General features: G+C 46.4%; 1 protein-coding gene across 1 annotated transcript in view; it reads right to left on the bottom strand.

The window, feature by feature from the left end:
• STRIP2 (striatin interacting protein 2) overlaps positions 1–25,178 on the bottom strand; it is a 79,321-nt gene continuing 54,143 nt past the window's right edge. Inside the window, exons 10-21 of the mRNA XM_079992404.1 lie at positions 20,010–20,233; positions 18,899–18,964; positions 15,098–15,161; positions 12,442–12,513; positions 11,674–11,748; positions 10,439–10,536; positions 8,231–8,357; positions 6,509–6,609; positions 6,306–6,372; positions 4,738–4,842; positions 2,951–3,155; positions 1–1,679 (exon numbers count right to left, since the gene is read on the bottom strand). Of these exons, the coding sequence (XP_079848530.1) occupies positions 1,429–1,679; positions 2,951–3,155; positions 4,738–4,842; positions 6,306–6,372; positions 6,509–6,609; positions 8,231–8,357; positions 10,439–10,536; positions 11,674–11,748; positions 12,442–12,513; positions 15,098–15,161; positions 18,899–18,964; positions 20,010–20,233 (1,455 nt within the window). The 3' untranslated portion in view covers positions 1–1,428. The remainder of the gene's footprint in view (positions 1,680–2,950; positions 3,156–4,737; positions 4,843–6,305; positions 6,373–6,508; positions 6,610–8,230; positions 8,358–10,438; positions 10,537–11,673; positions 11,749–12,441; positions 12,514–15,097; positions 15,162–18,898; positions 18,965–20,009; positions 20,234–25,178) is intronic.

The following is a 25,178-nucleotide window of genomic DNA, read 5'->3' as shown; positions in this document are numbered from 1 at the left end:
TCCTTGAAGAGTAGCTTTTATTCTTGGTTACAACTTGTGCTTAAAAACTGCACTGACTTCATATGGCCATTTCCTTGAAAAATGCTTTGTCTCGATGCACACTAGGAAACAAACGTTCTCACTCCACAGCAACAGAGAGAATACATGTATTCTGGGAACTTGTGTTTATAGTTTTCTCACATTAAATAGGAAGCTTAAGGTTGCAAGGGGATTTAAAGAGTGCAGGTGCTTCACCAAGATAGATATCTGGCTCCCACTCATACCAATGAACTATGGAACAATCTCTGGCATTCAGACATCTAGCAGGGAGTGAAATATATGTGCTATCCCTTTATATAAAATGTTTGCATGTTTCCACAGACATTGATTGGAGTAATTTGATGGTGTGCTTTTGTGCCTTTAAGAGGTAGCCTGGAAGAACATTGGTCAATGCATATAGGAGTAGAGAGAATAAGGAGGAACTAAAATCCTCTTACTTGCATTTTACAGAAAAAAAGGCTTTGCTGTGTTATACATTATAACTGTTAAAATGTCTTTTTGCACACACAAAGTACACACAGCTTTACCATAAACCTCAGTGTTTCCAGACTGGGTCTAGGGTTTGATTTTGGCCTCATTTCTGGCACAACAATCTCTCCAATCTCTCACTCACACCCACAGAAGGTCCACTTGGGGGCAGGTTTAGTGATATGAACAAGCAGAACACTTCTCACAACGTGAATAAGTAGAGCTCATGGAAGCAACATAAGGAAAATTGAACAAATAATTTTTCATTCTAGATGTGGAGAAACTTGCTTAATTTGCAATTGGATCCCCCCAAACTGGTTCTGTATGCACTGTTTTCTATTAAAAGAATCGCTCCCATTCATAGTTTTCATGCCTAGATGCTCTTTGGAATATAGCTGGGAACCAGTCCGACTCCTACAGCTTGCATTTTATGAACCATGGAGTTTGCAGTTTCTAGGGAAGCAAACTGCATGGAGTGTTGCAAGTTTTTTTAAAAGGTACACATTTGCTGAGATATTTAGAAACATGAATTGTGCATGGTAGTGACTCAAGTCTTGGACAACTTGGCACACACAACAACCATCGCATGAAAGCAAGCAGGAAAGGAAAGCTCATCCATGTTAGATATTTAAATATATAATATTCAAGATAGATCAGTGTAAATGGATCAGAACCAGGACTTCTGTTGCTACCTGCAGGCCCATGTACAGTAGATTGAAGCAGTCAGGGAGAAAAGGGAATATTCTTTCAAAGTTGAGGGCATTTTTAAGGTGTTTAACATTTCAACTCACCCTGAAAAGTTTTCTACCAGACACAAGTACCCCCAAACACAGAAGGATCAGCCCTTTCTCCCAGGACACAGCACCTAATATCTGGAGAGATCAAGATGGCATTTGGTTCAGGTTAAACTTCCCAGTGCCATCACGGATAGCGTAATAGTTCTTCCCAGCGGATGGGCTGTGAGAACACTTCTCTCTCCAGCCATAGTTCGTAAGAGTAATGGAAATCTTCAGGAAGGTCCAGGTGCTGGCCCAAAACACTCTGCAAGCAGTTGTCCACTGGAGCAAATTCCGAGTCCTGGGATTTATCATACCTCCGGCTGTTAAAGGCTTCAATATTGGCTCGTAAAGTGCATTCTTCAGCTTGGAAGTCCCAGGGCCGAGCATCGATATCTACGTGCCAACAAGACAAGAGAGAGATAAGATGAAAAGTGGAAGGGGCTCTTTCTGCTAATACAGAACAACCTCTTTTGGGTTGGGCCTGAACCCACAGCTCTGTCAGCATCGAGACTCATAGTGTCAATATGGTCTTTGGAGTGACATCCTTGGATTCCTAGTGGCCCCAAGAATGAGCCATTTCATCATTACTGGAGAGAATACCGTATTTTTCGCTCCATAAGACGTACCTGACCATAAGACACACCTAGTTTTTAGAGGAGGAAAACAAGGAAAAAAACAGTGGATGTATGATTTTTGTGGTTCATGCTGTGGCCACAGACATGATATGTGATTTGACGGTGAGTTTGGGGTAGCCCAGTGCAAAAATCCTGAGAATCCATGTGGATCCATGTTTTGTAACCACATTTTTGCGCCGTTGCAGCCCCACGAAACAGTGGGTGCCTGATTTTTTTGGTGCAGGCTGTAGCCATGGACATGCTATATGATCTGATGGTGAATTTGGGGTGACCCAATGCAAAAATCCTGAAGATCCATGTGCTTTTACCTCCCCCTTCCCAGGCAGCCTCCTTTATCGCTAGAGTCCCTTATCTCCCTCCCATCACTTGCCGATCAGCTGCTCAGCAGCTGTTTCAACACCCCCTCCCCTCTTTCTAAAAAAAAAAAAAAAGCACAATCTGCTTTTCGCCCCTGGGCAATTCGGCTCCAGGGACCACACATTCGCTCCGTAAGAAGCACAGACATTCCCCCTTACTTTTTAGGAGGAAAAAAGTGCGTCTTATGGAGCGAAAAATACGGTATATGCATTTCATGCCAATGGTCCCAGTCCCGATCGCTAGATTCTCCAGCTAAGACATCTCAGGTAGTTGGTACTGAGAAAGGCCTCAAATCTCTAAAGTCCTGGAGACCACTGCCAGTCAGAAGCTAAATGGAACAGCAAACTAACTCTGTATTAAGGCAGCTTCAGGGGGTCACAATGGAAAGTATCCCAAATGAAGCACTCCATAAGCAGAGGGAACATCGCATCTTAAAAACTGCAGTTAAGGAGCCCAGCTAAGTCAATACACCTTAAAGTGACTAAACCACATCGACCTGATGGGGTTTATGACACAATAACACCTGGAGCAGCAGCGTGGTTGGTGCCCTGTGCATGCAAAAGAGACAGATCAAATGTTCAGTGGGTGATAGAGAGATGGGGAATGCCCGCAGAACGCTCAGCCAAGACCAGCATCACCCTTCCAGGCAAGGAAGGCATCTGCAACACCCACCATTGCCGTAAGCCCAATCGTCGTTCATCCGATGGCGCACTTTCTGGTAGATGGCGGACATTGTCTTCATGTTGCTCTTCCTCCACTGGCGCCCGAGATACTTGGTCTGGATCTTCAGCAGCTTCAGGACGTAGAGCTGCATCATGGCTTGCTTGACTTTCAGAGCCCGTTTCAGGATAGGTGCAGACTTGAAGACCACCAACATCTACAGACATACCAAACAGGAAGCAACAGAACAAGATATATTTCTTTTAAGAGTACAGTCTTAATGATTGCAGGAACAGGCAAACAATACATCTAAGGCTTTCAATATGAGTGGAAAAGGGACGCGGGTGGCGCTGTGGTTAAACCACAGAGCCTAGGACTTGCCAATCAGAAGGCCGGCGGTTCGAATCCCCGCGACGGGGTGAGCTCACATTGCTCGGTCCCTGCTCCTGCCCACCTAGCAGTTTGAAAGCACATTAAAGTGCAAGTAGATAAATAGGTACCACTCCGGCGGGAAGGTAAGCAGCGTTTCTGTTCGCAGCTCTGGTTCGCCAGAAGCGGCTTAGTCCTGCTGGCCACATGACCCGGAAGCTGTACGCCGGCTCCCTCGGCCAATAAAGCGAGATGAGCGCCGCAACCCCAGAGTCGGCCACGACTGGACCTAATGGCCAGGGGTCCCTTTACCTTTACCTTTACAGGTTCATTAAAATACACACACACACTACATTTAAAGCCCATGAAATAAATCTCTAAAATTCAAAAAAACCAGAAGCATTTTTACTTGGTATTATAGGTGAGGATATTAATAGAGAATATGTTAAATTGTTCTTATATGCAACAAAAGCGGCAAGAGTATTGTTAGCCCAGAAATGGAAGCAAGAAGAAATTCCGACAAAAGAAGAATAGCAGACAAAATTAATGGACTATGCAGAATTGGACTAAATTACAGGAAGGATTCCAAACCTGCGGGACCAGAGATTCACAGAAGATTGGAAGAAATATACAAACTATTTGAAGAGCAACTGTAATCAACAAATTACGCTAGTAGGACTACAAGAAGTTTTGTAAGGAGAAATATATGAAACATTGCAAAGTATAGAAAGAATAGAGATATTAAAGATTTAAATGTAATAGTGAAAGTAAGAAATGTATATTAAGTGAATAGATTGGAAAAATTTTAGATGTGATTGAAGTAAAAAAATCCTATAAGGTGTAAAAGTATGTTTAGACGGAAGTCTAAAAAGATTGTATAAGTAAAGTGTTGTGGTACATTTTATAATTTATATGTTAAAATTAATAAAAATATTATTTAAAAAAGATGTAAAAGTAGGTTTAGTTACTGTTGAAAATGATATGTTAAAAAAAATTATATATATATATATATATATATATATATATATATATAAATAAATCTCTAAAATTAGGGGGGAAAGAACATCTGAAAAATGTGTTTCTGTTGTTGGCATCCATCTGCCTCGAGAGACAAAGGAGGAGTACACCTTTGGAGGTGAAGTCAAACTGTTGGGAAGTTATGGCGTCTGCTGTGGCTGTAGAGACCGAAAAATGAGAGACATCTGAAACATGGGTTTCTAAAACCCACATGAAATTTAGAAAGTTGACGCCATCTGCATTGCTGGGGGTGGCGTCACATAATTTGCCAGCTCACACTCTGTTCTCTAGATACACCAGAGTAGATGAATCATTCTTTCATTACATATTTGGTGTCACGACACACACTTCAGGAGCATGTCGGCTCAGTGTGTAACATCTACATAGGCTACTTCAGCCAGCTGGCATCTCACCATCGTCCTGGAATGCTTCCATTTGGTCAGTTTGTTGAGGATCCTCAGAAGGTTGATGCAGGAGAAGAGGTTCCTCCAACAGAACTGGTTGTTGTCCCCCACTTCCTGCAATCGAGGAGGAAGGAAGCAGTGATAACATGAATAGGCTAGTAAGAACTGATAAAGCTTTAAACAGCCTGGGCAAGGCACAGCTACGATACGATACGATATCTTTATTGTCATTGTCCCATACAGAACAATGAAATTGAAAAATCTACATACGGCATTCAAAAACCCCTAAAAACTCTGAAACCCCATTTTAAAATATAATATACTATAAAAAGTAAAGGGACCCCTGACCATTAGGTCCAGTCGTGGCCGACTCTGGGGTTGCGTGCTCATCTCACTTTACTGGCTGAGGGAGTGGCTATTTAAAAGGGCTCCATGAGCAGAGGATTTCTCCTGCGCTCCGAAATGAATGGGCTGCCTATTTTAAGAGGGTTTGTTGCTGGGGTATGGATTGCTCTAATTTGAGAGGTACTCAAAACTGATCTTTTGTGGGAAGTTTGGCCCCAAGAAGGGACGTGGGTGGCGCTGTGGGTTAAACCACTGAGCCTAGGGCTTGCCTATCAGAGGGTCGGCGGTTCAAATCCCCGTGACGGGGTGAGCTCCTGTTGCTCGGTCCCTGCTACTGCCAACCTAGCAGTTTGAAAGCATGTCAAAGTGCAAGTAGATAGATAGGTACTACTCTGGCAGGAAGGTAAACGGCGTTTCCATGCGCTGCTCTGGTTTGCCAGAAGCGACTTAGTCCTGCTAGCCACATGACCTGGAAGCTGTACGCTGGCTCCCTCAGCCAGTAAAGCCAGATGTGTGCCGCAACCCCAGAGTCGGCCACGACCGGACCTAATGGTCATGGGTCCCTTTACATTTTACTTGGCCCCAAGAAAACCTGCCGCATAGCAAAGGAATCATTAACCACCGTCCGTTCACTTAGTAAACCACTAGAGGTCACTGTTGCTTCAGAGTACAGCACTTTGATGGCAGTAGGAAAGAGTACCTCTCAAATTAGAGCAATCCCTACCCCAGCAACAAACCCTCTTAAAATAGTAAGCCCATTCATTTCGGTGTGCAGGAGAAATCCTCTGCTCATGGAGCCCTTTTAAATTGCCAGTCACAGCCCAGTTTGCACTTTAGCAAATGGAGATGGGGGTGGAGACACACAAACAAGTCTAATTTTTTCCCCCCAAAAAATGGGCTTTGGAATCGATCAGCATGTGCGTTAAAAAAAGGGAAACGCTGACAGCTATGCGCCCCCCCCCCCTTTTTAAAGGCGTGTTCCCTGCCTGAAATCCTGGACAGCTGCTGGCAGTCAGTATTTGTAATATGGCGGTCTGATTAAGAGTTCTGGGAAACTTGAAATCTTGCACACTGTTTTATGACAGCTTGGTAAGTTTAATATGGGCTTTGGAATCGATCAGCAAGTGCGTTATTAATCCCATTTTACAGAGAGCAAATGGAGGCCCCCGACACTGTAGCTTGCCTAGCCCACAGGAAACGTGGATGTGAAGAGTAATCGTCGTTCTCCTTACCAAGCTTTCAGCGTTGAGTTCTGGTAACTCATGGACCGTGCAGGAGGGATAATCCAGGACAGAGATGCTTCAGGGGAAATCAAAGGAGAGACACACACATGCATCAGTTCACTGCCATTACAGACGGATGTCAACGCATCAGGTTTAAAATTGCCTTTGTGTTCCCAGAAGGGACGGGAGATTAACTTTCATGCAGGCATTACCTGTTTTTGGCAGTAATGTAGGACATGATATTCTGGTTGAAGAACTTCAGAATCAATGGGATGCAGTTGGCAAACACCAGGTGCTGAGAGACATACTCAAACTGGAGAGAGAAGGGAGTGCAGAACATGAAACAGGAAAGGGGGTTAACTAACACACACACACAAACACCACGGCTACTTCCAATATTTGCTTCTGGGCATGTCTCTTCAGACAGTCAAAAGTTTCACATGGGACCACTTGATGGCATAGCTGTCAACTTAACAGATTTGAAAATAAGGGACCAGCAGCCTCGGAAATAAAGGATCAGCAGCCAAAATAAGGGATTTTCAGAGCACAGGTATGTTCAACTTCTGAGCCCCTCCGAGCCAAAGGCACAAAGCCCAGCCAGCAGCCAAACGAAGCCTCAAGCGGTGGTTCCCACAGGGCAGCAACCCAGCAAAGGGGATGCAGCAAGGAAAACCACCGTTGCCTCTCCGCTGGGAAGCGCTGAGCAAAGGCGAGTCCCCAGGCAACGCAGCCGATTTGATCGGCACAAGGCAGGCAAGCTCCACCCCCCAGTCATTCTCAGACTCCTTATTGGGTGAGCAACGCAGCCAAGCAACACAGTTGGAGCCTCCCTCCTCCCTGGCAGGGAGGGAGGGAGGAAGGCAGGGAGGGAGAGGAGCTGCTTCCTCTGGAACCCGGGAAATTTAAGGGACGTCATCAATAAGGGACAGCAGCGGGACACGGTGCTGGGATAAGGGACTGTCCCGCCAAATAAGGGACGCTTGACAGCTATGCTTGATGGGCTCCAGCTTCCAATTTCTCTCCTTCCCCATATTTCAGGCTTAGCACAGTCCTCTTGGCAGCTGCAACATGTCCTTAAAACTCTTTTTGGTCTGACAATCTAACCCTTTTATGGAAGTAAAATGTCTTCCTAAACTGTAGTCCCAAGGACTGACTGGTGGCCATTGCTCCTAAAAGCCTACCTGGTAGCTCAAAGGCTGATATTACAACACAGGAAAGACCACCCCACTCACCCCGGACCTGTTCTGTACACCAGTGGGGAGTGGTTATACATAATCCTGCTTTCAGTACTATTTATGGCTGCGAACATGGGGTGTGTGTGTCATACTGCTTTGTTTCCACTTGGTTCACGTCCCATAGCTTCCTCCTGAAATCATGTAACTTTCTCTGTTCCCCATTCATCTTGCAACTCTTTATACCACAGATGTTACTTTTGGGGGGTGTTCTTGCTTCTGTTGTGCAATAGCACAAGATTGTGATAACATTGGGTGTGGGAGTACCGTATTTTTTGCTCTATAAAACTCACTTTTTCCCTCCTAAAAAGTAAGGTGAAATGTGTGTGCGTCTTATGGAGCGAATGCAGGCTGCGCAGCTATCCCAGAAGCCAGAACAGCAAGAGGGATCACTGCTTTCGCTGCGCAGCGATCCCTCTTGCTGTTCTGGCTTCTGAGATTCAGAATATTTTTTTTCTTGTTTTCCTCCTCCAAAAACTAGGTGCGTCTTATGGTCTGGTGCGTCTTATAGAGCAAAAAATACGGTGTATATATCCACCTCTACTGCAGTATTATTGCATCAATGCAAAACGGAACACCAGTCTGAAGAACCACTCTTAAGAAAACCACAGATAACAGAGAACCCCAAATGCAAATACCAGTCTAAGAAACCTGGGAGGGAAAGGGACCAAAGTCTGCCTTTTTAATGCTCCGAAGACGCACCTGATAAATGTGGTTCAGCTTGAAATGCTTCAGGAGCAGCAGAAGCAAAGCTGAGATGCTCTTCACAATGATCTCTTTGTGCCTGTTCACGTCGATCCCCAGTTTCATGCTCTGAAGGACTGTGATGCTAACCCAGAAAGGGGTGGGGAAAAGGAGGAAGAAGTTAAAAGCAGCTCAGCGTCGACCCAGCTCAAAATCCAGGCAAAAAAACAACAACACAGGGAGGGGGCGAAGCAGGTCCAGCAAAAGGTGAGGGCTGGGGAAAGTTTCAAAGACCAATCAGAGATACTAATAATAAATTTTATTTATACCCCACCCTCCCCAGCCAAGACTGGGCTCAGGGTGGCTAACACCAGATATAAAACAATTGATTAAGATACAACTTAAAAACAAGATTACAGTGGTACCTCTGGTTAAGTACTTAATTCGTTCCAGAGATCCGTTCTTAACCTGAAACTGTTCTTAACCTGAAGCACCACTTTAGCTAATGGGGCCTCCTGCTGCTGCCGTGCTGCCGGAGCACGATTTCTGTTCTCATCCTGAAGCAAAGTTCTTAACCTGAAGCACTATTTCTGGGTTAGCGGAGTGTGTAACCTGAAGCGTATGTAACCTGAAGCGTATGTAACCTGAGGTACCACTGTAAAATACAACATTAAAAAGCAGCCTCATTTCAATAGAAACTCAAATCAAACCTAGAAGGCTGATTTGGCCCCTGAGCCTGAGGTCCCCCATCTTTGGCACACCAGAAGTCAGAGGATGAGAAAAACGGTGAAAAAGATGAATAATCAAGCAGAGGCCCAGGTACTTCTTTTCTTTGATGTGATTCCTACTTCAGGCTAGCAGTTCACTGCAACGCTGCCTGCTAAGATGCCTGACATTCTTATTTAAAAGCAAACGGTTGCATTTCACCATCTTTATTTGTAACGACAATTAAGGAGGCCGTGGGGTTGTGAGGAAGCAAGGGCACCCAAGCGAGGCTGCCCAATGATTTGTGGAAGGCAAAAAAAGGTCACCCAGCAAAAACCCATGGAAAGGAAGGTTAGTGCAACTAGCGAACCTCATCCATAAGAATTCCCCTCCATTTTGCTCATTTTAAATGTAATTTATTTTCTCTTTAACTGATAGAGAATTGCGAACTGCCCTGAGACCTGTGGGTATAAGGTGGTACACAGATTTTAAGAGTACTAAAGGTAAAGGTAAAGGGACCCCTGACCATTAGGTCCAGTCGTGGCCGACTCTGGGGTTGTGGCGCTCATCTCGCTTTACTGGCCAAGGGAGCCGGCGTACAGCTTCCGGGTCATGTGGCCAGCAGGACTAAGCCGCTTCTGGCGAACCAGAGCAGCGCATGGAAATGCCGTTTACCTTCCCGCTGGAGCAGTACCTATTTATCTACTTGCACTTGGATGTGCTTTCGAACTGCTAGGTTGGCAGGAGCAGGGACCGAGCAACGGGAGCTCACCCCGTCGTCACGGGGATTCGAACCGCTGACCTTCTGATCAGCAAGTCCTAGGCTCTGAGGCTTAACCCACAGCACCACCCGCGTCCCTTTAAGAGTACTAGCAGAGCCTAAATGCAATCAGAAGGTCCACTGGGGCCATATTCTAACATGCCAAACACTGCTACAGCTTTTACCAGGCTACTCTTCCATTACTGTCTGCAAATCCTAATGAATTTGGTATTATTGCTGCTCTGTAGGGGGCACATATATTACCGCATTTTTCACTCTATAAGATGCACCAGACCACAAGACGCACCTAGTTTTTGGAGGAGGAAAACAAGAAAAAAAATATTCTGAATCTCAGAAGCCAGAACAGCAAGAGGGATCGCTGCGCAGTGAAAGCAGCAATCCCTCTTGCTGTTCTGGCTTCTGGGATAGCTGCGCAGCCTGCATTCACTCCATAAGACACACACACATTTCCCCTTACTTTTTAGGAGGGAAAAAGTGAGTCTTATAGTGCAAAAAATACGGTAAACCCTGCCACAGCCTTCTGAGGATTCAGCATTGCAACGAAGGAAAAAGACACTCGCATATACATCCCAAAAGACCATGTTTCAAATGGGTAAGCCTGACTCCCAAAAAGTTGATCTGCAACAAGTGTGCGACATCCATCACAGAAACCTCACGGACCTTCGCCCATTGCCCAGCTCAAGCTCAGGGGAGATTACACGGGTGTCACCCAACAGGTGATTTATCAGTCAAGCACTTACGGCATCTCCTCAGGTAACACGTCGGCCAGGATGTTGATGGAATCCGTCTTGGCTTTGGAAGTTGGCGCTGCAGCTAACAGGATCTTCAGCAGAGCTATCTGTGGCAGGGGGGAACACCCGCCCCAGACCCCAAATCAGGCACGTTAACATATGAGAGTGCTGGAGGTGAATTAGTTAAACAAGTTACCCAATCAGAACCCAGGCATCCTCAGTACATAAAGATAGTAGGTTACTTTGATGTAGTTTGTTAATCTTCAGATAGATCTTAAGGGCCAGAAAGAGAGTTCACAAAGAGATGGTAAATACTGCCAATCTGCCTCTCCTGTTTATCATAGAATCATAGAATCCTAGAGTTGGAAGAGACCACAAGGGCCATCGAGTCCAACCCCCTGCCAAGCAGGAAACACCATCAGAGCACTCCTGACATATGGTTGTCAAGCCTCTGCTTAAAGACCTCCAAAGAAGGAGACTCCACCACACTCCTTGGCAGCAAATTCCACTGTCAAACAGCTCTTACTGTCAGGAAGTTCTTCCTAATGTTTAGGTGGAATCTTATTTCTTGTAGTTTGGAACCATTGCTCCGTGTCCGCTTCTCTGGAGCAGCAGACAACAACCTTTCTCCCTCCTCTATGTGACATCCTTTTATATATTTGAACATGGCTATCATATCACCCCTTAACCTCCTCTTCTCCAGGCTAAACATGCCCAGCTCCCTTAGCCGTTCCTCATAAGGCATCGTTTCCAGGCCTTTGACCATTTTGGTTGCCCTCCTCTGGACACGTTCCAGTTTGGACACGTTCCAGTTTATGACCTCCAGGGTTTCCTAAAAGCATTCTTCCTTGCTTCCTCTTTTATTTACTCTGAGCTACATATGCATGCTCAAGTAGGAAATAGTTTCTTTGTAGTTAAAATAATTTCTCTGATCTGACATGTCCCACGTGATTGTTTTTTTTTCAAATGCTCAGAGGAAATCTGATTGGTTCTTTAACCTAAACTACCTCACAGGGCCGCTGAGAGGATAAAATGGGAAAGGGAGAGAACCGTGCCACACCACAACGAGCTTGGAGAAAAGGAGAGACATGAATGCGATCAGTCAATGTAATCCAGTTTGCCACAAGCGCAAACGGCACATGACTGAGCTGATTTGCCAATGCCCATTCCCCATTGCAACGTCTCAGCAGTGCTAAGGTCCTGATCCTCATTTTCCCTCCCGCATGCAAACAGATGATACCCACCATGTACTGTGGCAAGTTGTACAGCATCACCCGGTAGAGTATTTCGCAGGGCGTCTCCTGCACGTCCTCTTCCCCCTGAAGCACGACAGGACAGATGGAGGAGGGAGAGATGGGAAGGGAAGGCTGTGAAGTGAAGCCCTCACATCATTTTCCAAACCAAGCAGGAAACGAAAGGAGGTACGGGGCGGGAAAGGGGCAGCTCCACTTGCAGCCCAATACTCAAAACCAGGTGCTGTTTTTGACCTTTAAAGCCCTATGCAGCCTAGGACCCATGTACCTACGGGACGGCCTCTCCCGGTATGCCCCGCGGAGGACCTTAAGGTCCACAAATGACAACCCTTTGGAAGTCCCAAGCCACAAGGTGGTTAGATTGGTCTCAACTAGGGCCAGGGCCTTTTCAGTACTGGCCCCTACTTGGTGGAATGCTCTGTCACAAGAGACTAGGGCCCTGCGGGACTTGACATCTTTCCGCAGGGCTGGCAAGACAGAGCTGTTCCGCCTGGCCTTTGGTTTGGACTCAGTCTGACCCTTATGTTTTCCTCCCCTTATGATCTTGATCTATGGGCTACTTTTAAAATGAGGCTGAATTGACCTGCGCCTCCATGGACAGCTGTGAGTCCAATAAATGCCCCGTACATCCTTCCGGATTTGGGAACTTTCCTCTTGTACATTTTCAGGTCAATTAGAAGGAGATTTAGGAGCAGGTTGATGCTGCTCTTCTGAAACACTGGGGTGCAGCCCTAGAGACGGACTCAGAAGGAAGCTTACCAAAGACATGGGACACTTCTCCAGCTCCTCTTCATTCCTGATCTGCACTTCGGAGATCGAGACATATTTATGCTGGGGGACAAGATGCAAAACGGGAGGCTTCGGTCAAAAGATCACGGCAACTTGAGCGGCAAACCAGTGGGCAGCCCCAATGTGATTATCAGACACCCCCAGAGTGGAGGGCACCCTCGGGTTCCTTTCTCATTGCACCACCATGGCAGGTGGTCAGAGAAAGAATTACTGTAGAGGCATTTCTGGCCAGCTAGCAGGAACTTCTAGGCAAAGTCTTCCAGGACCAAGAGCTATGGGAAGGACAGTAAGGTATAATCCCTTGGCTCCAAAGGCTTTGCTGAGAGTCTCTATGTAAGCTGGCTCAAGATATCTTCATTCACGGTGGCAGCAATGACTGAGGGACTAATGCACAACTGACGGGACGTGGGTGGTGCTGTGGGTTAAACCACAGAGCCTAAGACTTGCTGATCAGAAGGTTGGCGGTTCAAATCCCCACGACGGGGTGAGCTCCCGTTGCTCGGTCCCTGCTCCTGCCCACCTAGCAGTTCAAAAGCACGTCAAAGTGCAAGTAGATAAATAGGTACCACTCCGGCGGGAAGGTAAACGGCATTTCCGTGTGTTGCTCTGGTTCGCCAGAAGCGGCTTAGTTATGCTGGCCACATGACCCGGAAGCTGTACGCTGGCTCCCTTAGCCAATAAAGCGAGATGAGCGCCGCAACCCCAGAGTTGGCCACAACTGGACCTAATGGTCAGGGGTCCCTTTACCTTTACCTAATGCACAACTGACAAGTCCTTGTTAGGATTTCATACTCGCCAATGCTGATTTTGTGATTGGTTATATTTCACACGCCTGTCTGAATGGAACCTGAGAAAGGACGACTGTCTTATCTCTCTTCCGGTGTGAGAGTCTGTGAACCTGTACCGTATTTTTTGCTCCATAAGACGCCCTTTTTTCCTCCTAAAAAGTAAGGGGAAATGTCTGTGCGTGTTATGGAGCAAATGGGTGGTCGGTCGCTGGCTCCCCTTCTGGCCCCTTGCCCCGGCCTCCATTGTTGAATGTTCTGCAGACGGAGGCAGTTTTTCCCCCCAGCAACTTGAGACTGGCTGATTAGATTATCTGTCTGGAAACTGTAGAAACAGCTCCCTTTCCTTTCCTAAAGAAGCTGCAGAACTGTGAGTTGAACCCCACAAAAACAGGATTTTTTCCCTTTGCAAAAGAAGCTGCACAACTTTGAGCTGAGCCTCAAAAAACCGGGGCTTTCTCCCTTTCCTCCTCTAAAAACTAGGTGCGTCTTATGGAGCAAAAAATACGGCAATTTCACTATTACGCTGTTCTGTTTGTTGTTGGAGCTGGAGAGAACAGACGCCATAAAGCTGTTGTCTGTAAATATTCTGTAAATAAATAGTAGTTTAGAACTATGATGCCTCTTTCTTTCGCTGTGTCAAGAGAGAAGGCTAGTGTGCATAAATCAAGTTGGTTTATGTTGCTGGAGGGCCCTGGAGAAGAAGGGGGTGTCTTTTCCAGAGCTATGTTCACCGGAGGAGACTCAGAGGTCCGGGGTGGGGGCTGCAGATAGCCCGGAGCGCTCTCCCAACAGCCCCCACCCCACAAAACCCACCATCAGAAAGAGAGGCGCCATCATGTAAGCGCCTAAGTTAGAATTTACCTGTTTTAAGGTCTTTTAAGGTGGAGAGAGACCTTTACCACATGTGGTGGACCTGTGGTAAAGTGAAGGGCTTCTGGGAATTAATTTACAATGAACTTAAAAAAATCTTTAAATATACTTTTCTAAAAAAGCCCAAAGCCTTTCTACTGGGATTGGCAGGAAAGGAAATTTTAAAAAAGCCTCTTTCTATATGCCTTGGTGGCAGCAAGAACTATGTTGGCCCAGAACTGGAAAACGGATGTAATACCTACTATTATGGAATGGCAGGGTAAAATGATGAATTATGCAGAGCTGGCCAAAATATCAGGAAAATTAAGAGACCAGGATGAACAGAAGTTTCAAGAAAGTTGGAGTAAATACTTGACGTATATAAGAAACAACTGTAAAACTTTAAAGACACTGGCAGGGTTAGAATAACTCTAACAGTGTATGGTAGATAAACATACAAAATGCATGATGTTAGAATTTATATGATACTTACCGAAGGAATGGAGGGAAGTCCAAAGCTCGGCAGAGCTTAGATAAATATGTGATTTATTTGTATAAGGTATGTATGTATGTAGGGACGCAGGTGGCGCTGTGGGTTAAAGCCTCAGCGCCTAGGACTTGCCGATCGAAAGGTCGGCGGTTCGAATCCCTGCGGCGGGGTGCGCTCCCGCTGCTCGGTCCCAGCGCCTGCCAACCTAGCAGTTCGAAAGCACCTCCGGGTGCAAGTAGATAAATAGGGACCGCTTACCAGCGGGAAGGTAAACGGCGTTTCCGTGTGCGGCTCTGGCTCGCCAGAGCAGCGATGTCACGCTGGCCACGTGGCCCGGAAGTGTCTCCGGACAGCGCTGGCCCCTGGCCTCTTAAGTGAGATGGGCGCACAACCCCAGAGTCTGTCAAGACTGGCCCGTACGGGCAGGGGTACCTTTACCTTTTATGTATGTATGTATGTATGTTCAATGGAAAATCAATAATAATAAAAAAGAATTTACCTGTTTTAGGGTTTTCACACTTTCATGAATGGGGCGTGGTAACCCCACTAAGGTATCTGTGTCCCTGAAAGAGGGAGGGGGGAGATAGGGGGCAGGAACGAGAGGCTTAGTGTCAAACCATCATCTAATTATCCATAGTGCACTTTATCTCTCTATCAAATAACAATTTCTCCACCTTGCATCATCTTCTTTTTTTAGGCTGTGCAACAACAAACACGCAAGCCATCATTTGTTTCTGTACCTCTCAGCCATTTGCATTGTTAAAATATAAATATACACAGACTCAGAAAGCCTACTAACTGACTGACAGATTCGCCTAATTTGACACGGTTTTCTGCAATTGCCTTTAAACTCAAACGAACAGGGATTGTAATAGATTCTCTCCTCTTGCTGGATGAGTTACATATTTTCTCTCTCATCAAGCAGTGTCTGTTAGATCATGAATTTCAAAAACGTTATCGTATTCAGCCCTCTGTATGCGCATCTGCTTACTGACGTTTGCGGCCTCGTCAGGGAATGATGCCCAACTATTTTTATAATTTAGATAAAATTTATAATTTTAGTTAGCCCATTTAAATGCATTCCCCTTATTTGTACTGTCTGGAAGGTTCCAAAAAAATACCTTTCCAGAATAGTCTTTGCTTTCATGGTATGAATACACCAGATACAATATACCATATACAGTAATACCTCTGGTTACGAACCGTTCTCCTTGTGAATGCTTCAGGTTACGAGGTCCGCTAACCGGAAGTAGCTGCTCCCAGTAGCAAACTTTGCCCTGGGATGCGAGCGAAAGTCGCAGGGGGAGACCCCATTAGCGAAAAGTGTGCCTCAGGATAAGAACAGTTTCCGGTTACAAACGGACCTCCGAAACGAATTAATTTTCATAACTGGAGGTACCACTGTAATTTTGTGTTGGAATCTCGAGCCTAGTCAGAGGAATTTGCCACTCTCCAGGCATCCGGCTTGAGTTCCTTGTTGACCTCCCTGTCAGCAACTCCCGGCAGGAGACAGGCAAGGTCTCTATCGGCGATTCTCCTCAAACGTGAGAAGAACACACCACTCTTCCCTCCTCCCTGTCTTCCCCAGGAGGGGGAAAGAGACAGACAGAAATGTATTTACATGCCTTTATTTCTGTCTATGCAGCAGTACAGAGAAACATGTCTGCACTCTCCAAACACCAACAGCAGAGAGAGAAAACTCCACCCCTGTACTTCCAGTACAGATCAGGTGACACTCTGAGCTAACATCCGGTGCTCAGTACAATGAATAGACTGTCCATTCGCTCCCACGGTACAGTCCCAAACATCAACATCCTGTTTGGCATTCCAGCCAGCTGCAGCTCGCCGGAGCATTGCTCCTTTTTCGTAACATTTTGAACCTGGACCCTGCAGTTATCACCACAGGCCCTTCTTTGTGTGCCTCCTCCAGAACGGGCCTTTTCTGAAATGTCTGCACGCACGACATGATGACATTGCGTTGCCCTGGCTCCCCTTAATCACGGAGGCAAGGCGGTGCAAGAGCTCCGGGAGGAGCGCAGAGAGAAAAAAATGCCATGGTAATCTGTAACAGCAAAACCAGACACCTGAGCAGCCCCAGCTGCAACAAAACATGTCTCTCCTGTATCGGTTTCTACTGCCACATCAGGGCTTGTAGCTCTCCATGTTGGGACTCGCAGGATGATGAGTAAGTCTGCAGTCTTCAACAGGCTGATGCAATGCTCTGTGATGTGCTGGGTCAGAGTGACTCAGTGGGAATGTGATTGGCTATCACCTGTTTTAAAAGGAAAGCCTGTTCAACAGTAGTTGTGGTTGTGTGGTGGTTGTGCTGTAGTGTGGTGGTGCTGTGGTGGAGAGTATTCGTTTGCCTTAAGGAGCAGGTACTCTGTATGGACTGTTTTTGTAAATACTTCTATATAGCTCACATTAAAAAGACGGCACTGAAAAGAAACCTGGGACTCTGAGTGTTTCGCTAAAAAGCGCCGTGAGGAATTCGCGACACTCCAACGGTTTGACTTCACCCCAAAGGCACCATCTTCCGTAAATGGTTGAATTAGCCAAGGGCCTGTTTTTGTTAGAATTCCTGCCCCGTGACTGCAGTCATGGGACTGTTGTCTATCACATGACTGTACAGTGGTACCTCGGGTTAAGTACTTAATTTGTTCCGGAGGTCCATTCTTAACCTGAAACTGTTCTTGTTATGTAGTGAAGTTTCACCCTGGGCCAGCAGGGGGATACTGTATATAGTTTTCACTCAGGTCTGTAGATAGTTTTCACTCAGGTCCACGTCAGTTATTTTAGGCGGGAACTCTGGGCTCTTGTTGCTACAATGTTGACAGCCGGCTGCCTATAAAAGCAGGCCGGCTGAGCTGTTTGCAGTCAGTTCTATTCCAGCTTACAAAATAAAGAGCTGCTTTGGTGAAATCGCTGTGTCGTCTGCTATGTCAACCCACAACTTAACAGTTCTTAACCTGAGGTACCACTTTAGCTAATGGGGCCTCCCGCTGCCGCCGCGCTGCCGGAGCACGATTTCTGTTCTCATCCTGAAGCAAAGTTCTTAACCTGAAGCACTATTTCTGGCTTAGCGGAGTGTGTAACCTGAAGCGCCTGTAACCTGAAACGTATGTAACCCGAGGTACCTCTGTATGCTCAAACCGTTTTGCTCCAGTGAGCAACCTGGACACCTAGTTCTGCACGAGGCTGAAGCCCCACGTATAACGTGTTGGAGTAAAATAATAATAATAATAATAATAATAATAATAATAATAATAATATATTTAGACCCCGCCCTCCCTGGCCAGAGCCGGGCTCAGGGCGGCTAACACCAATAAAATCACAGTAAAAACATAATGGGGGGGGGGTAACCAATTTAAAATACAGGTTAAAAATGCAATTTAAAATGCAGCCTTATTTTAATAGTAGCCCATGGATCAAGACCATAAGGGGAGGGCAACATAAGGGTCAGACTGAGTCCAAACCAAAGGCCAGGCGGAATAGCTCCGTCTTGCAAGCCCTGCTAGATGCTCTGGTGAAAGGAATGATTTTCACTGGGAAAACCACATGGGGCCAAAGGGTCAGTTTTCTGACAATCAAGCTGCACCACCTCTAAGATCATAGCTGTCAACTTACAGATTTGAAAATAAGGGACCAGCAGCCTCGGAAATAAGGGATCAGCAGCCAAAATAAGGGATTTTCAGAGCACAGGTATGTTCAACTTCTGAGCCCCTCCGAGCCAAAGGCAGAAAGCCCAGCCAGCAGCCAAACAAAGCCTTAAGCGGTGGTTCCCACAGCGCAGCAACCCAGCAAAGGGGATGCAGCAAGGAAAACCACTGTCGCCTCTCCGCTGGGAAGCGCTGAGCAAAGGCGAGTCCCCAGGCAACGCAGCAAGCTCCCCCTCCCAGTCATTCTTAGACTCTTTATTGGGTGAGCAACGCAGCCAAGCAACACAGTTGGAGCCTCCCTCCTCCCTGGCCGGCAGGGAAGGAGTGAGGGAGAGGAGCTGCTTCCTCTGGAACCCGGGAAATTTAAGGGACATCATCAATATGGGACACAGTGCTGGGATAAGGGACTTTCCCGCCAAATAAGGGACGGTTGACAGCTATGTCTATGATTAGAGCCCTGACATGCATGGTTGCAAACCCACTGTTATTCTGCAACATGCAAGTCAGCTCCTAGGAGACAAGTCTCTTCTCTATTCAGCCGGCAGCCCAGTCAGTGATCAACGTCGAGCAGAAACCTTCAACTCAAGAAGCCGAGAACAGAGTGCAACACTTCTCTCCCCAAACACATAAGGATAACTCACCGCCCAAGCGTGAATCCAATGAACTTATTTCTGCTCGCCTCCAGGAAATGTTCTATGTCTTTCTGTCTGGAAGACAAGCAGTATGTTGCAGCAGCAGCAGGGTGGGGGTGGAGGTGGAATATATAAAAAAAGCACGCCACACATTAGGAGGCAGGACGGGGGTGGGGGACGACCCTCTCCAATATCTAGGCAGCTTGAGAGGAAACATTCTGCCTCCAGCCGATCTGTGTTCAGATGGCATCACACAGAGGTGAAAAGGATTTATTCTGAATATGGGTTTGTAGGCCACGCACAATAAGCGCGCAAGCCTCTCTACATCACAGCTCTCGCACAGAAGCAAATTAAGTGCTCATCGCATCCCAAATAGCCCTGGGGACTTCAGATTCAACCATGTTGTCTGACTGTTTTATTTATTCTCTTTGAAAAATCCAGTTCTTTTTTATTTTGGGGGGTGGATTGCAACAATTTGGATATGGGCACACAGTTCGAAGGACGCCCCTCTCCCAGGGCTGGTTTAGCCACACAGCAGAATTTAGGAATATCTCAAGCAGAAAACCAGGGACGCGGGTGGCGCTGTGGGTTAAACCACAGAGCCTAGGACTTGCCGATCAGAAGGTTGGTGGTTCGAATCCCCGCAACGGGGTGAGATCCCGTTGCTCGGTCCCTGCTCCTGCCAACCTAGCAGTTTGAAAGCACGTCAAAGTGCAAGTAGATAAATAGGTACCACTCCAGTGGGAAGGTAAACGGCGTTTCCATGCGCTGCTCTGGTTCACCAGAAGCGGCTTAGTCCTGCTGGCCACATGACCCGGAAGCTGTACACCGGCTCCCTCGGCCAATAAAGCAAGATGAGCGCCGCAACCCCAGAGCCGGCCACGACTGGACCTAATGGTCAGGGGTCCCTTTACCTTTACCAAGCAAAAAACCACCACCACGTCAGGGACAAACACACTAGCCCTGCCTGCTCGCCCTTGCTTTGCTAGCTTTCTCCTTGCAGGGAGATTCCAAAGATGCAACCTGAGTTGCTGTAGCCATTCCACTACCAAGCACTTGCACGGATCAGGCCCCAGGACGGGATCTCGCTCCGAAGGGTAGGAGCCAGGGGTGGGAATACCTGACTTTGGGGGCCCAGGGAAGCCCCTTTGGGAAGGAGACTCTCTCGACGGTCGGGCGCGGGGCCGACACGGCCTGGATGACGGTGTCCCGCTCCAAGAGGTCCAGCTCCCCTTCGATGCCGTTGTCGATGTCATCGGGCTCCTCCTCATCCACCAGCACCTCATCGTTCTTGAATGGGTCCCTCTCGTTGTAGATGTCGAGGCTGTCCTGTTTCATCAGAGGCTGAAGGTGAAAGAAGGAGGAGAATGACTGTTTTGGTAGAGAGGAGTTGAGTAGCCCATCCACAGCTGCCTCCAGAGCTGGTCCACCCATGAGGTGGGATGGATGGCGGCTGGGGGCACTGTTATACGGTGGTTCCACACCTTTCTCCTGGGCCATGTCCAGAAAGTGGTGTTGGGGGATGAGTGTTCAGACCCCTGGGCTCTCACTTGTGGGGTGCCTCAGGGTTCTGTCCTCTCCCCCATGCTTTTTAATATCTATATGAAGCCGCTGGGAGAGATCATCAGGGGGTTTGGGCTGGGTGTCCATCAGTATGTGGATGATACCCAGCTCTACCTCTCTTTTAAATCAGAACCAGTGAAGGCGGTGAAGGTCCTGTGTGAGTGTCTGGAGGCGGTTGGAGGATGGATGGTGGCTAACGGATTGAGGTTAAATCCTGACAAGACAGAAGTACTGTTTTTGGGGGACAGGGGTGGGCAGGTGTGGAGGACTCCCTGGTCCTGAATGGGGTAACTGTGCCCCTGAAGGACCAGGTGAGCAGCCTGGGAGTCATTTTGGACTCACAGCTGTCCATGGAGGCACAGGTCAATTCTGTGTCCAGGGCAGCTGTTTATCAGCTCCATCTGGTACGCAGGATGAGACCCTCCCTGCCTGCGCACTGTCTTGCCAGAGTGGTGCATGCTCTGGTTATCTCCCGCCATGCGCTCTACGTGGGGCTACCTTTGAAGGTGACCCGGAAACTACAACTAATCCAGAAGGCGGCAGCTGGACTGGTGACAGGGAGCGGCCGCCGAGACCACATAACACCTACATTGGCTCCCAGGACGTTTCCGAGCACAATTCAAAGTGTTGGTGCTGACCTCTAAAGCCCTAAATGGCCTCGGTCCAGTAGACCTGAAGGAGCGTCTCCACCCCCGTTGTTCTGCCCAGACACTGAGGTCCAGCTCCGAGGGCCTTCTGGCAGCTCCCTCACTGCAAGAAGCCAAGTTACAGGGAACCAGGCAGAGGGCCTTCTTGGTGGTGGCACCTGCCCTGTGGAACACCCTCCCAGCAGATGTCAAATAGAAGAACTACCAATTTTAGAAGACATCTAAAACAGGCAGCCCTGTTTAGGGAATCTTTTAATGTTTGATGCATTACTGTATTTTAATATTTTGTTGGAAGCCGCCCAGAGTGGCTGGGGAAGCCCAGCCAGATGGGTGGGGTATAAATAATAAATTATGATGATGATGAAGCAGCTGCCTGGGGTGCCAGAAATGCAAGACGTGGCACTCCACCACTTCTGCTGGAATGTCCCGCTCTGAATTTTGGCAAAAGGGAAGCATTTTGGCGCTGGGCCCTGCTGCCAATCTTCCCTGCCCCTGGGGATCCAGCAGATCCTTCTGGTGTTCTTACGATCACACAGGGGGCCCACAAACTGCCACCATGAGCATGCAAAGTCAATATCCAATATTGCAAGCTTGGCGTGGCGGCAGAAGTTGGTGGTCCTATTGCACGTCGCTGGCTGCAAAACGGATAGCAGACTCCTAGCCCCACAGCTAGATTCACCAAAATCAGAGCCTGAACATCCCCCCCCCAAAAAAACCCCCAGTCTAATCTTAATTAGGATTGTATTTGGTTGGGATGAAACAGCAACTCCCCCCCCCCAAAAAAAAATGTTTTTGGGTTGTTGTTTTAGTAGCTCTAATCCAGCCCTTGAGATGTAGAAGGTTAGCAAAAATGTATCATACTCATGATAATAAATGCTGGAAATGTAAGGAAAAAGAAGGAACCTTTCACCACATGTGGTGGACGTGCCGCAAGGTAAAAGATTTATGGGAAAGGATTTATAATGAACTGAAAATAGTGTTGAAAACCACATTTATTAAGAAACCAGAAGCCTTTTTACTTGGTATAGTGGGGGGTGAAATCCCCAAAAAGGATGTTACTTGTTTTCTGTATGCCACAACAGCTGCGAGAATATTACTAGTGAAGAATTGGAAGAAACAAGATTTACCAGCAATCGAAGAATGGCAGATGAAGATGATGGATTATATGGAACTTGCCGAACTGACCGGGAGACTCCGAGACAGAGAGAAGAGACGGTGGAAGAAGATTGGAAGAAGTTTAAGGAATATTTGAAAAAATATGTTACTATTTAAATCTTAGAACAGCTTTGGAAGTGGATATAGGCTGTAGGGTTAGAAGTAGAAGATAGTGTATTTTAAAACAGTATTATTTGTAAGTGATAAAATGTGAAGATTTTTATGGTAAAAGTAAGTGTGATTTAAAAAAATGGTTAAAAATTATGATATATGTAAACTGCTAAAGATGAGGTAAAATGAAAATCAGATAGGTGGGACTTGGGGAAGCTCACCTAACAATGTTTAGAGAAAATAAGGATAAGACAATAATTTGTTTGTATGGTTTGTTTTTCTGTTTGTGTTGTTTAGTCGTGTTATAAAATGAATAAAAAAAATTGGCGGGGGAAAGAGATGTGGGTTAGAACTTTACCTTTTTTTGGACACTTAACTGGCTATAGGAAAAATCAACATTTTAAGCAGGAGTGAGGGAGGTCATTTGGGCTTTTTCATAAGCCTCCTCTAAAAATATCATTTTAACAAAAGACCATTAAAGGCGGCCTTCCTTTCTACCAATGAACACAACTTTGCAGCCGTATCTTACGCACGTTTATTCAGAAGTCCCACTGAGTTTAATGGGCTTTACTTCCAGGAAGTGGCCATACATTTGTAGACTGTCCTTGACAAAGGCTGCAATTTCCTACCACTTACCTGGGAGCAGCTCAAAGGGACTTCTTTCTCATTTATTCATTCCAGGTTATTTCTAGACTACTAATTGTTCAAACCATAACTTCTGAGTTGGCACGCAATAGGTTTGCACTGCAGAAATCTCAACCCTTCTTGAAGCAGCTACAAAACACCCACATTCGCCGAGGTTTTGAGTTCTGCTGAAAGGTAATCGCTTTTAATCACGCATTTAATTCAAATGAGCAGAGGGAGTGGGTGCAAACACATTTTTTAAAAGGGAGGTAATGTGTCTGATATGCCTGAGATGGCTTCAAAATGAAGTCCATATCATGGTATCAGTTTCATAGTCTCTGACCTGGCAATATATCACGAATCACGATGTATTTTGTGCGCTATGCAAAAATAGGGAAATAAATGGTCGTTTGGAAGAGGTGGATGAATTTGGGTATATTAACGTTAGACCTTCAGACCATATGGTCTGAAGCTCAACATCAAAAAAAGAAGATCATGGCCACTGGGCCCATCACCTCCTGGCAAATAGAAGGGGAAGAAATGGAGGCAGTGAGAGATTTTACTTCCTTGGGCTCCATGATCACTGCAGATGGTGAAAGCAGTCACGAAATTAAAAGACGCCTGCTTCTTGGGAGAAAAGCAATGACAAACCTAGACAGCATCTTAAAAAGCAAAGACATCACATTGCCAACAAAGGTCCATCTAGTTAAAGCTATGTTTTTCCAGTAGTGATGTATGGAAATGAGAGCTAGACCATAAAGAAGGCTGATCGTCGAAGAATGGATGCTTTTGAATTCTGGTGCTGGAGGAGACTCTTGAGAGTCCCGTGGACTGCAAGAAGATCAAACCGATCCATTCTGAAGGAAATCAGCCCTGAGTGCTCACTGGAAGGACAGATCCTGAAGCTGAGGCTCCAAGACTTTGGCCACCTCATGAGAAGAGAAGACTCCCTGGAAAAGACCCTGATGTTGGGAAAGATGGAGGGCACAAAGAGAAGGGGACGAGATGGTGGAACAGTGTTCTCGAAGCTACCAGCATGCGTTCGACCAAACTGCGGGAGGCAGTGGAAGACAGAAGTGCCTGGCGTGCTCTGGTCCATGGGGTAACGAAGAGTTGGACACGACTAAACGACTAAACAACAACAACAAGGTATCTAACTGTTGAAGATGCAATAGAAATAATGCTTCTCTAAAACATGTTTTTTCATTGTCCTATATTGAAAGATTTTTGGCAGATGGTAACTGAAACCATCAACAGAACTGCATGGAACAACCTTACATTTACAGAGCAAAATATCCTCTTGAGTTATATACCCAGAACATGGAACCTTACAAAAGGACGATATGAGTGGACTTTCTACGCCCTGACCACAGCAAAAAGACTGATACCGATGAACTGGAAAAATAAAAATGTGGCTCCCTTCTAAGATTGGATTGAAGACAAACAAACTTGCAACGTATGAACAACTTGCATCTAAACATACTTGCCAGGGACAAATTCCATGATATTTGGAATCCATTCTTACAAATACTGTAATAGGTTAAGATCTGGTGAAGAGGAATAACAACCTTGTAAGGTATAGTTTTGGGTTTCCCCCTTTCCCCCTTTATTTTCCCTTCTACACAGGTTTTTCTCTGTTTTATCTGCATCTCACCATTTTTAGTGCACGTATAATCACGTACTTTTTGAACTTTCAATAGAGATTTTTTTTTTTTTAAGTGGGGGAAACCGTGAAGCCAGGCAATGCTTCTACATAGCTCCATCCTGATTCCAGACTTTGTGATATATTAGTACGCGAACGAGATCCATTCCAGAAGTCTGGCTGCATCCCCAGGAATTTGCAACCAGAGGATCGCTTCTGCGTATGGCACGGTTTAGCGCTTCTGCGCATGCGCACGTGGCGTAACCAGGAAAAATACTTCCGGGTTTGCTGCGTTCACATCCCAAAGATTACTTACCCAGAGGAATAAGTAAGTGGAGGTACGACTGTATATCGCAATGTTTAGCTGCTGATATACCGTATTTTTCGCTCCATAAAACGCACTCTTTTCTTCCTAAAAAGTAAGGGGAAATGTCTGTGTGTCTTACGGAGCGACTGTGTGGTCCCTGGAGCCGAATTGCCCAGGGGCGAAAAACAGATAGTGCTTTTTTTTAAAAAAAAGAGGGAAGGGGGTGTTGAAACAAATCTG

Source organism: Podarcis cretensis (genome assembly GCF_951804945.1).
Source record: "Podarcis cretensis genome assembly, chromosome: 10".
NCBI classification, from domain to species: Eukaryota; Metazoa; Chordata; class Lepidosauria; order Squamata; family Lacertidae; genus Podarcis; species Podarcis cretensis.
Note: the sequence above shows the minus strand (reverse complement) of the source record. Positions and strands in the feature narration are given on the sequence as shown.